The sequence below is a fragment of the Amphiura filiformis genome, chromosome 9 (genome assembly GCF_039555335.1).
Source record: "Amphiura filiformis chromosome 9, Afil_fr2py, whole genome shotgun sequence".
NCBI classification, from domain to species: domain Eukaryota; kingdom Metazoa; phylum Echinodermata; class Ophiuroidea; order Amphilepidida; family Amphiuridae; genus Amphiura; species Amphiura filiformis.
In genome coordinates, this window is record NC_092636.1 from 7,585,444 (window position 1) to 7,599,387 (window position 13,944).

At 37.3% G+C, this 13,944-nt stretch overlaps 1 protein-coding gene across 1 annotated transcript in view; it reads left to right on the plus strand.

Annotated features, from left to right (window-relative positions):
- LOC140160571 (calcium uptake protein 3, mitochondrial-like) overlaps window positions 1–13,944 on the plus strand; it is a 288,013-nt gene that overhangs the window by 138,810 nt on the left and 135,259 nt on the right. Inside the window, 1 exon segment of the mRNA XM_072183815.1 lies at window positions 6,642–6,768. Within this exon segment, the coding sequence (XP_072039916.1) occupies window positions 6,720–6,768 (49 nt within the window). The 5' untranslated portion in view covers window positions 6,642–6,719.

Here is a 13,944-nt window from a genome sequence, read left to right on the forward strand (position 1 = left end):
AATAAGATACAGCTTCTTGAATAAGATCGATTACGTTACATCAAGATAACGTGATATAATAATGTAGCTGGCATGGGTTTGGTATATAGCAGGATGATCACTTGCCAAAATTTGTCAAAACATGAGACAAATGTCAGAGATGATTTCCAGTAGTCGTCGTCTGGATGCAAGCAGCGATACTCTCTCACTATGGATCACAATGGCCTCATTCCAATTGCATAGTTCAATAACCTCAATTAAACACTCATAGTGCAAAATTTGACCTCAAGTTGCAGAGTATGAGGTTTTTGTACCCATATTTTATAAGGTCATTCAATGAATGTGCAAATGTATTGGGGTTAAGGAAATGTGCCTTGATGGATGAGCATGTTGTGGATCCTAGTGACTATCCTAACATTGGATGCACGGCAAGGAATTGACGCTTGCTACAGGTGAATGGAGTGGCGAGTTAGAGATTGGGGAGTTGTGATGATGTTGCAAGATGAGTTTACTTTCCTGGATAGAGGTTTATTATTAACCTATACCCCCAGTTACAATTGTACACTACATTGAATGCCTAAGTTAAGGGTTTTGCAGCAACTTTGAGCCCTGAATATTTTATACTAATTTTCTTGTCTTTCATTTGATGCCACTCGGGAGAGGGGTACTTTTTTTTTCATGGCATTTCGAGATATGCCCATTTAAGACCAAAAGGTTAGTCAGTATGGAAATAAGTAAGTACCGGTAAGTTTACAAGTAACATACACTTTTATAGACTGGACTTCATAGCAATTTGAGCACTGCCCCAATCTTGTAAATTGTACAAGAGCAATCTCGTACCAGTGGACTGTAAAAAGAGATAATGCATGTAAGAATGTGCTTCAAATTTTAATATACATAAGTATCATTATAAAAATGAATACTACTACTAGTCAGATATAATATGATCATGAGATGTGTTTTATTTAGATTAGGGCACTTATCCTAAAGCCACGATTTTTCCGTGTTACAAAATTTTAATTCTGTGTTACAAATTGGATGATTCCGTGATTTTCCGTTTTACATTATAAAGCACTGAAAAGTGAATACAAGCATGTTTTTAAAAGTGTAATTTGTCTTATATAATTATATGTACCTTTTTACTGTAGTCTCCCCTCAACATCCCCATTAAAATTAAGCATCATCAATTGTCTTGTGTGTACTTCTGATAGCTGTATCGGCCAGAATCTTGGATCGTAGGCTTAGAATAAATGCTAGAATGGATTGTTTAATGGTTGATTTACTGCTAAATTATCACTTTTCTTTGTTTTCTTTTGCAAATCAACACAAAAGTTAGACATTTTACACAGTTTTTCACTATTTTGTGGCATTTTCAAATTTCCGTGAGCAAACCCCGAATTCCGTGAATTTTTCAGTTTTTCCGTATCACAGAGAAATCATGGCTTTAAGGTGGTATTGGATGCATTTTCTAGAAATTAGAAAATGCTTTGAGAATGTTTTAAACAGATTAATTGAGCAGGGTAAAGTACACTGATCAATATGCCTTTTGTTTGGAGCAAATCGGACATACGGTTTCAAAAATACATCAATTTATATTTTCTTTGTATCCTATTGTTTTTGTCAATAATCAATATAGTTAATGAGCTAAAAAGGACTGGAAAGGCTCATTAATATGTAATTTTGCCAATATTCTGCTAAAATCAATGCATAAATGTTCAGGGTACTTTTATTTAGCATACTTTTGCCCTGAAACTTGGTCAAAGTGTTTCTAATATGTTCTAATGTATTATATAGTGAAGCAGCCCTCTAATTTGCATATTTGCATAATTAATGAGCTAATATGCATAAATGCTAATTAATTATGCAAATATGCAAATTAGGGGGTGGCTTCACTATACAATACATTAGAACATATTAGAAACACTTTGACCAAGTTTTAGGGCAAAATTATGCAAAATAAAAGTACCCTGAACATTTATGCATGGATTTTTAGCAAAATATTGGCAAAAATTATATGTAAATGAGCTTCTCCAGTCATTTTAGCTCATTAACTTGATTGATTATTGAAAAAAACAATAAGATACAAAGAAAATATAAATTGATATATATTTTGACAACCGTATGTCCGATTGACTCAAACAAAAGGCATATTGATCAGTGTATTTTTGCTCTACTCAATTAATCTGTTTAAAGCATGTTTAGAGCACTTTTATAATGCCTCCATAACCACCTTAACTTATCCCTTTAAAAAGGTAAGAATAGCAATGACATAAACAACTCGCCAACATTATAGTCCTCGCTACTTTTGAGTCAATCAAAGAGCGTGGCTTACTACAACATCTCCTGCTGGTTTAGTTTGTTGCCTTTTGGTTAGTTTGCACCCAAGAAAAGCTAGGAATGCTTGCTGCGAGTACTCAGCGCATACTGCGCAGTGTGTGATGAGGCTATCAACAAAAGGAGGATGAAGCGTGGAGGAGATAGTTAGATGTCCTCTGGGATTAGACAATGATTTGTACACAGATGTAAATGAGTTGCAATTGAAAAGTATTTGGAGAAATTGTTTTAATGGGATTGTTTTATGGAAAATGATTTTGATTACATATGTAGCAATGTTTAAAGACACTTGGGTATAGAGATTGAGTTTAATTATGGTTAGATACACCCAATACATGAACACAGATCTGAAACTGGGACTTTCAAAAGAAGGTACATACTACAGGTTGAACTGAGGTGTAAAAGATGAGAAAATGTTAGCGCGATTGAAATGTGAAAGAGCATAGGTCATTGAGGAGTCTTGTTTGACATGTTCATTACCGGTTTTTGTTTTGTTTGGCTTATTACCTGAGCGGATCGAATGAAGTCCGAGACACCTTCACAGCGAGCGCTGCCTTCAGCCGGTCATTAGAATGATTAGATATGGCACGTAATCCTAGAATCATTTTGCAGCCCTAATTCACGAGTATTTGGGCAATTTGCCCCCAGGGCCACTGTGGTTCAGAATGTGTTTAGCGAGTGCCTGGAGGCTGTCGTACCCCAGCAGGAGATCCAGTCCTAAGGCGATATAATGATGGGAATAGAATCAATACTACATCCATGAGTACACAATTTATCCAGTTTGGTCAACATTTTATGTGTAGTTTGTCTCATTATGTGTCTTTGGTGGTTTGATGGCCTAGGGTGGTTTTCCGAAGATTCTCAGAATAAGCCATGGTCTCATCTAATGTTGTACTTATTTATGTAACCATTGATTTCAAACGAGCCTGTCTCGTCGAGCTCCTCTTCACTAGTAAAATGCTTTGTAATTGCACAAAATCAGAGCCCTTTTTGTAAAGAAAAATATTATTAGTGGCATCCACACTTATGCTGCACAGCGCTATATTTTGTAACAAAAACACCCTTGTAAGAAGAGATGAAATTAAATCATTTATTCATGATTTCTGAACAGTAGATTTGGTCATCTTTGTAGACATGCCAAGTAATTCTATAGGCTGTGTTTACTCCTTATAAAACATGTGGAAATAGGCCAACTGTGGACAAACTTTGACTGAACTGTACTATCTTCCTGAATTTCAACAGGTGTGCAGTGATATGCACCCTCCTCTCCATTCCCTTCCTATCTCACTGTGCCTCTTTGCAGCCAGCCTTTTATTGAGGCATCATCATCAGATATTAAAGCAAGTTACAATCCAACCTAACCTGTATTTGACCCCAAACATTGAGAAGTAAAGTGTTGCAGATAGCCTGTCTGTTGCCCGAATCCATACATCTAGTAATGGAACATGACCTAGTTATTCCGCAGAACTTAACTACCAATTTGACCTCACCCACCAACTGATGCTAGGACTCAAAATATCTGCCAGCTTTGGCACCTCGGATTGTTACTCTCCCTGTGCGAGGCAATTTTCACCTCCCCTATTTGGCTAATCACTCCATTAACAGATCAAATTCAGGACCAGCCAGAAGTGGGCGGGTGGCTGAGTGAGCAAGTCCTACCCAATTTGATCAATTTTGGTAGTATACACTGTGTTTGATTTCAGTGTGAGATAAATGTACTAAAGTAACCACTAATGAACGTAAGGAGTCTAATTAATGAGCAGACCACTAATGAGGAGAGCCCGGATGCTGTCACAAAATGTCATGTCTATTTAATGCTCTTTCTTACGTTTCTTAAATATGATGACGACAATGAAAGTCGGAAAATTGTTGTAAGGAATGTAAAGGAATTTGAAAGAATGGTGTACATTCAGTCCTAGATATAGACGGGTTCAAAATGCCGCAAGTTTGACAATGATGGGCAAAATAAGGGAGTTGAAAGCCACTTGTCTAGCATTTACCAATTCTAAATCCTAAAAAAACCACAGAACCATTTCTTTGTGGAATAATTACATTATCACATTCAATATTTATTTCCAGGCACCAATTTTTTCCTCTGAAGTAGATATTATTCAAGCTTACAGTGACACCATCACATGCACACATACATCCTACACAAAGATGATGCCAATCTTGTACAAACTCTACATCGCTCATCTTGTGAATTAAACACTTAATTGTATAATGTTCTTAAACCCCCCAAGCCATCGGAAAGTTTCATTATTATTTTTGTATGATTATGTTCAAAATTGCTACTTTCTTCATGATTCTGTATTATTTGCCATTTTAAAAATGTCTTAGTTTTGCAAGTAAATGTTAATGACTTTGAAGTTTGAGTGGGGATGTTTGATAAAGAGAAAAATATAGAAAGAATGACCGAATAACTAAAAATAGTAGTTTTTTAAAAGTTTTAAGTCCTACAGGGATGAATAATTTTCATGCAACATCAAATTATATCATATAAATAAACAAGTTCATGGAGGTAAAAGGCTCTGTTTCTGTGTATCAATTTAAATCCATTTTGACTTGAAAAGATGACAAGGAATAAACCCAGAAGAGTTTTTTGAACCAATTCTATCTACCACTAGGAGGGATGGAGGATTCCATGCAAGGAGCAGCAGGGTCTAGTTTCTTGAACTCAAAACCCTGATAAATGTGCTAATAACAAACAGCTTCATGGTGCGTATCTCAGTAAAAGCTATAAATGGGTCTAATTGTATGACCTCGTTTACACAGAGAAAAGTCAACTGCAACATTAAATTTGAAATTGTGACAAAGGATTAGCATAAATGAATTTTTGACAAGAGTGTTTACACTTAGTAGAGAATGGTAGTTAACTTCAAAACAAAAGTGAATTAAACTTTTACCCTTCACTTAATTATGCTGCAGTAACCATGATGAACTTGACTCCTATTTGTGTGTTCTTTTACACTGCTAAATCTTGATTTGTAGTCAAGTTTGAAATATAAAAAATCTTGACCCAGTTCATCATTTGAAGTCAAATTCTGAAGTTGAGTTCAAAACGCAGCAACCCTGTTTATACACAAATTCGACTGAAGTCAACATAAGGCACTATGTAAACGGGCGGTACAGAAGCTGGCAAAAAATAGGTCTTGTCCGACGAAGAATGCAGAGGGCATGCTGGTCAGTTAGATGGGAAGCAATGAAAGTAGGACAAGCTACTAATTAACACAAATTTAAAACATGCCATTTTGTGAAACTTGCCAAGTTGCTCTAAGAAAGTTTATCGCCAAAGAAATGCAAAAGTTAAAACCTCATTGGCTCTGTGGTCTTTCTTAGTACCTCTATATAATCATCTGAGTAAACAATCAAAATAGGCCTTTAAGATCTCCAAGCAAATTTAAGCTTAAAGAGGAAGCCCTGCCAGAGCAGTTCGGGGGTGAACCAAACATGCCTGGTTATCAAATTAATCAGTGATAAGGTTATCTCTGAATTTGACAGGTGCTAATTGGTGCAATAACATTAAAACATCAATTAGCACCTGTCAAATTCAGAGCTAACATTGTCACTGATTAATTTGATAACCAGGCAGGTTTAGATCACTCCAGAAGAACTGCTCTGGCAGGGCTTCCTCTTTAATCCCCTTCAGTCCTGCTAAGTATTTTTACCATATCTCTGATTGGCTCAATATATGATATACCCTCTATGTAACCACTCACAATAGTTCTTTGCTGGTAAATTGGCAGGTAGTGCACATGGGATTAAGACTAAGAGAAACCTGTAGAATATTTTGTGAGGTATTACTATTACCTACTAGAAAATTTGATTTTAAAATAATTTTGTTATACATTTGCAGATTTATCATGACATTGATCATGGTGAGAGAATGGGGATTGGGTTCAGAATGCTAGCAATTGCTATTGAACTGATAATGTTGCAACTGACTCATCATAGAGATCCAATTTCTCTTAACTTTCAATTTTACAATGCTTCTACAAATTTCTGGGGAATATACCCACCAAGAAAAATTATGATATGCCCCCCCCCCCTGGATTTCAGCACATCACATCAAAGCTTCCATTGGGCGCCCATTCCTTTTTTAAAGGAATATTTATGTGGTAATTTGGGCCCTGTGCGTTACCTGGTCCTGCTCCACTTCAGGGGAAGGTATCCAAGGTGTGGGATTTTGTGGGATTTGCTAGAGAGAGACATTTGTGATGTGTTATTATACCTCTTTGTGTAATTCATTATATTTTCACGATCTGTTAAGATATTTTTGAGTACTTTTCATAATAGTGTATGTATCTTTGTTATCTTTGTTATCCCAGGATGATGTCTACCCGGTCTCAGATAAAGAACAGAGATTTCAATCTTTTGCATCTCGTGAGCTGGATGGACAGATTTACATGACGATGCAAGACTTCTTGGAATCGGTCACAGAGGAGAACCCAAGACGTAAGTATTGGTCTTTCATCAGATGAGCGGATGAGCTATTGGGCTATTCCAGAAAATAAGTGTACACCCCCTATGGAGGAGTAACTTTTTCAATAAAAGAAATGTCCGGATCTCCAAGTCTGCTTTCTAGAAAACGACTGGAATTCCAGTTGCCATTTCACTTGAAAAAGCTTGGATGTCTAAAATGAGCTCTCAAATTGAGGATTTCTGACTTTGAGCTATTTTTCTGCTGGATTTGTTTGCCTTTGGACACTTTAAAAGCTTGGATTTCCAACAGTCACGACTGGACAAAAAGTCTGGAAATCCGAACTCCTCTATAGGGGGTGTGCATCTATTTTCTGGAATAGCCCATTTGGCTATTCAATTTAAAATCCACATTATGACTGTGGAAGATTTAACTAGAGTCTTCCACAGGGGGAGTATGACTTTTGAATAGAATAGACAATTGAATAACTTCTATTTGAAATACTTACTAACTGCGCAGTATGGCATGTTTGATCTGGTTCACAGGATGTCATACGCAAACTAATTCGGTCTTCAATTATAACTTCCTCATTCCCCTGTCGCTTTGTCAAATCCAGAATATATCCCTGTTGACTTATTTCAATCATTTAAGGGAGCATCCAGATGGCAGCAAACATAGGAAACCAAAGTAAACCAAATGCCTTGTTGTCTTCAGTTGTTAGAGATACCTAGATTTATGCTTTCATATAAATGTAGCATTGGATTGTTTGTAGTCTTTACAAAAACATTGTGCAGACCTTCTAACACCTTCACCTCATAAAACTCTCAGCTTCAATTTACTATCATCCAATGATGACCTACATTATACTGTGTCATGTGAAAAAAGCTCTGGGACTGGTGAAGATGTCAGTTTATTGGTACACAGGACTTGCTGAGGTTTAGAATCAAGTCTGTTCCCCCCCCCCCCACTCCTATAGTATAGGCTAGGCCTACATATTTTCTTGTGTATGCCATTTTTATAGGTCCCCTGTTCTTGGACTGGTGAAGATATCAGTTTATTGGTAGACAGGACTTACTGAGGTTTAGAATCAAGCCTGTTACCCTCTACCAGTGGCGGCGCCAGGAATTTTTTTTTTTTTTCGGGGGGGCATTGAAGGGCAAAGTGAATTTCAGGGGGGCAAAATCACCGCAAAAAGGTGAAATTTGCGTTATTTTGGGGCAAGAGTTCTGACCCCGTAGCACCGCCACTGCCCTCTACACATAGTGTAGGCCTAAATTACTTGTGTATGCATTTTTATAGGCCGCCAGTTCTGGGGACTGGTGAACAAGTCTGTTGGTTGGTAGACAGGGCTTGCCCAGGTTTAAAATCAAGCCAGTATTTCATAGTATGGTTCTAAATTACTACTTGTGTACGAGGGGGTATCAAAAAGTTATAGAAATCGCACAGAAGTGAAAGAGCTATATCAATGAAATTTTGTCAGTGCAATCACTGGTCCTTATGTACACTGTGGTGCAAAAATGGTGTCATAAGTATGTTTACTTTTTTTTACAGGAGCTAGATGTCACTACCTGCCTATGTAACCACATAACCAGCAAAATGGAGAAAATTGAGGCATGCAGCATGATTAAGTTCCATTTTAAGGGTTACAGTGCCCAGAAAATCTGTGATGAAATAAAAATTCATTTTCCAAAAAGCAACAGTGACAATATCACAATCACCACCGAAGATAACTTTCATTTCATCATCGATTTTCTAGGCACTGCAACCCTTCAAATGCAGGATCTTAATAACGCTGCTTGCCTCAATTTTCTCAATCTTGCAGTTTATGCACAGTAACTGGGGCAGCAGGTTATTGGCATCTAGTGCCACCTGTAAAAAAAGTAAACATACCTATGAGACCATTTTTGGACCATAATGTACATAAGGACCAGTGATTGCACTGACAAAATTTCACTGATATAGCTCTTTCACTTCTGGGCGATTTCTAAAACTTTTTGATACCCCCTCGTATATCAGTTTTATAGGATTAGGTCAATTGTTTTTGATAATTTGTAGATTCTTATTGACATTTGACAGGGTAACCAATGATTACAATCATTTCTTTTTATCAAATAGGCCTATAATCACGCAGTGTGCTCTTATTGGCTGCTTTGGCAATTGCCGATAATCAGCAATGGCATGAAGCCACGCCCAGTTGACGAGTATTGAGGGTGCATTTAAGCAAATCTAGTACAAGTATTATTTTTTGGTTATGTCTCCTACAACTGTTGCAACTCTTTGGTTTTTGTTTGTAGTCTCCAAAATAATTACCGTACTGACGCGAGTATAGTCCCACCTTCGAGTAAAGTCCCACCCCCAGATTTTCGAAAAATTTCAGAAATTTAAAATTTTATTTTTTTTTTTATTTTTATTTTTTTTTTTAAAGTTATTTATTTTTTCGGCTTTGGAGTGTCCCAGGATCTAAACCTAAATGCTAGGATCATTCAAAAAAAAAAAAAATTCAAGATGTTTTTATTTTAATATGAAAATTGATAATTTGTATTCATGTCATAGTCTATTAATGATTTCAAAATGCATTGAATTTGAATGCATTTTGAAATCATTAATAGAGTATGAAATGAATACAAAGTATCAATTTTCATATTAAAAATACAAAACATCTTGAATTTTTTTAAATTTTTTTTAGGTCAACCGTGAATGATCCTAGCATTTATGTCTAGGTCTAGGGTCACAACAAAACCGAAAAAATAAAAAACTTAAAAAAAAAAAAAATATTCACGAAAAAACGGGTGGGACTATACTGGCCAGTCAACTGGTAGTAAGAATCAGGGTTTAAATGAAATTAATAAAAAGTTGTTGTGTTACCTAGTGAATAACAAAAACCCAAGGATACAAATTTGGGGGTAACTGCTGAATGCAAGCTTCTTCACTATCTATGATGCAAGTTATGCAACATACAATAGAGAAACATGTGGAATAAACCGTGATTAGCACACTACTGGCAACTGTGTAGCTCAATTTTGTCTAGGAACAAAGTTTCAAAGTTAATGAAATTAAACACATAATTCACCTTTAGAACTTCAAAATGCTATGTGATAGCATTTTACTTGATTAGAACAGCATGTCATGATGAGTACTAGTAGTATGCATGGTAGTACAGAAGGGATGGTATGGGGTTAAGAATGCAATTGACTGCGATCCAGTCACAATGTGTTATTGTTTAGTGCACTGTTCTAAGGTGAATGTGCTTCCATCAGGTGCCCAGGTGAAGATGTGCAGGGCTATCCTCATCATTAACGCTACCATGGCATTATGTAAAGTGCAAGTTACAGGTTAATTTGGATTTCAAGATGGTGGCACAGCAAGACATTTCTCATGAGATTTTTGGTGGCCAGCATCCCACATGAGGGTTGAGGGCAAAATGTCCTGGGGGCTGTGCTCCCCCTGGTTATGCCACTGGTGGGGAATCAAAGCCCTGATATCCACTGGCTATTGGTGAATATAGAGCATTGATAAACTAATTTAAGTGTAAGGGGTACCAAAACGATTGATTCTGAATAAAAATTGAAATGTCTGATTCAGAATTGATGTTTTTGAACTTAACTTGACATGCTTGAGGAAAAAGGAGAGAAATAAATTACTGGAAAAGAGTTTGGGTAATAGCAGGAGTGGAACAGACTCACTATGAATGATGATTTCTTGAAATAATTAATGTTCTTTTATAAATAACTTAATTAATTAATTAATTGGATTGACAAATTATCACTCTGTGGATGTATCAATTTAGATCCCGGATTTAGATATAATTTTCTATTTTATCTGATTTTTTTGCATAGCTTCTTGTCCTACACAAGAAAATCAGGTCACCAGTTGAACAAGCAACAAGTTTTTAACCGATACCCCATTGGATAGAAGAAAAAAACCTGTCAATCCGAAGTACCCATTGGAAATCTTGATGCTTGTTATGAATGCCTGTCTATGGTCTCTAGTCATTCCTGCCTCTTTTGGAACACAAGTAATAAGCTATCTTTGTAAATATTGTGATGTGGAGAGTGGCAACACCAGCAGCCCCAGTCCCCTCCTACAATCTTGGGGTTTGCCCTAATCATAATGGGGATCAATGTAACCCTGTCCCCGGTCAGATATTGAAACCAGGGAATTTTCAATTTTGGGTCCAAAATGGCAACTATTAGGCAAATTTCCAGATTGGATCCTTCCCCCAAACGCACTGCCAATGGATGTAGGCACAACATTGGCATAATGGCTCCCACTAAGCAAAAGCTTACCATAGGCTTAGGAACTGGGGGGGCTTGAGGGGGCTCAGCCCCTCAATAATTTTGGTGCGGGCTGGAATACCTTTCAGCCCCCCCCCCCCATAATCCTTGGTGAAGTTAAAAAATTGTGATAAAATAGAGGGAAAATGGGTGTTTGTGATCTATTTTTAGCAACATTTTCTGACTCCGAGGGTGCGCCCACCAAAATTTTATCAGTTTTCAGCCCCCCCCCCCACGTTGAAAATCTTCCTAAGCCAATGCTTACGTGGATGAAAACCATGAAACAGTGTTGTACAACAACAGAATTCCTCCAATACAGTTCAAAGTGTGCTATGATAAAGAACAAAAGATAATTCACCTCAACTAGAATGGCTGGATGCCCTCCCCTCCCCCATTAGCACAGACCAGGCCGGCGTTGACAGGGCCATTGCTTGTATTGGCTCACTCAGTCACACAATAACATTCCATGAGTTCATCTCCACAACTATACCCATCACATGCTTTTTTTTAGGTGTTTATCCCAATATTATTGCAAACCTTAAGGGGATATTGTTATCATCGATGGAGAGATTTGTACGATGAAAGTATCAAATGCATCCGATTTTACGTAATATCCCTCTGGTTATTTGCAAATGTAAGGAGGATGTCTGCCCTGAGGATCAGCCTAGAAAGTCAACTTGCAGAGTAGTTCATACTATAAAACACTAAAGACACATGAAATGGATTTATTATTTAAGGAAGATGTCTGCCTTGTGGGTCAGCCTAGAAATTAGCTGAAATTCAACATGCAGAGTGCATACTAAACATCAAACACACATGAAATGAAATTTAATCTAAGTTTAGTACTTTTGTATGCATGTGATGACAAAGACCTCGCAGCCAGTTCCAATCAGGGTAATAGTTCCAATCAGGGTAATGGTCCCTGGGCATTATGGGAGAGCTGTATTTCAACACTGAATGATTTAGTCAGGTTTAGTAAGATGTCGAAAAGAAAAAAGAACACTTCCAATCTAATTAGAGCCAATCAAAAGTTTTAACATCAACTCTGCATCTTTTGTTTAGGAGAGCTCTGTTTTAGTTCAAATTTTGTGGGGTTAACGAATAATATCAGATATCAATCTCACCCTATTTCTGACATCCTTGGTCGCAAAAAGCTAGCCAGACTAAAGACGCCTAATCAATAGTACTAATAGTTGACTGAAATGTAGGTCAGTGGAGATGATTTTCAAAGCATTTTAAGTCCAATTCTAGGACATTGCATGTCTTGGGGTGTAGATAGGGTGTGATGTGGGGTTGAGATCCACATTAAGAGTCACAGAGGCATGTCCTAGTAGAAACCAAAAAGCAAACAGCCTACAGGATAAAAAGACCAATGAGCCATCAATAAAAGTACACCTTGCTCTTGTGCTTTGACCCAAAGATACCCCTCATTTATGTGCCCACCCTTGGTGTATATATAAACCACTGTGGCTTTTGAAAGTGGGTCTTGGACAGAGAGGGGTGATGATTAGCCCAAGATACTCAAACCTCCGTCACTACGATTTCCACCGACTTCTATGCATGCAGGTCTGAGATGTCTACCGTATCCAGGGTACACACAAAATACCACTTTTTCAAATACCACTTCCTACCGTTCCTCAAGTGAAGATGAGACTTAAACATAGCATATTTGGTGCATGTTCGTAAATTTTGAAGACATTTTAGGATGTAAAATGACCAGATTTGTGACCGTTATCGTTGCTGTGTTTTGAAATTCTTCCTATAAATAGAAGCGGTCATCGAGACATCAGTAGTGTGAGTTGAGTTCAGGGTGCCCCGTTTCTACATGTATCGCATTCATGGCCCTATGGTGAGGTTTAGGAACAACTAGAGCCCTGATGTTTCGGGCTAGGTGATGATTACAACATTTGGTCCGGAGTCCACTTCTGAAGGCCCTCATAAGTCATATTTGTAAAATACAGGGGTAGCTAAAATGTTTAAAAGTGCAAGATATGTACTACACTTAATTCAAATGGAATAATACTTATAATACTTTATCACCATGATGATTTATCCATTTTATTCTTTTCATGTTCAGGCCAGGAAACTTGTGCAGAAGTAAAAGCTTACTGATAATTTACTGAAAATGTGCTTTCCTATTATGAAATGTCACTTGGGAACAGTTTTGCTTTACTTACTTAGTAGAGCCATGATGACAGCAGTGATAATTGTGTTGGAAGATGACTGCTTCATCAGTGTTGCCAAATGTTGTCATTGTCAAGTTGTGACGTCCAACATTGCAGAACCACCCAGTTTCTTTACCAAAGTCTGTTGTGCTTTAGAACAAAACACCCCCTTGCTGCCTTGCAACATTGTGTTTAATGAAGTTGGAAGTGCTCAAGTTGCAGTTCTTTATCTTTATCTTTATGACATGAATGAAGATTATAGTGACAGAAGTGCCTAAAAGTTTGGAAATAGTTCTAGAAATAAAAAATGGTCCAATCATTTAAAAACAATATGTAGGTCACATCACAATAATTTTTGGTTTCAAGCATACCAGTATGCATGCAAATAACACAAGAACTTTTTAAAAATAAAAAAAATTCAAACAAAAAGTGCATTTGTGATCTGCAGCCTTTGTGTAAAAATACAGCCTACATGTTCTTTTTTTTTTTAAAGCGCAGTGATTTATAGTGTGCTACGCACAGGCACAACGCCTAGATGTTAATCCACAAGCCTCAGCACACTTTGCAGGTTGTCGCTGACCACTACGGCCCACATCATTCCATAAACCATTTAACAACAAATCAGGGACTTTGCTGCTTCAAGAGCGCACACCCTAGACATTCCACAAATAACCATCGCAACCAGGATCAGCTCCCTGAGTTTCGTACGTGTACAACAAGACAATTAGCAGTTACTTTCTTGTCCAGGGGAATTTCAAGCTAACTCAATTTT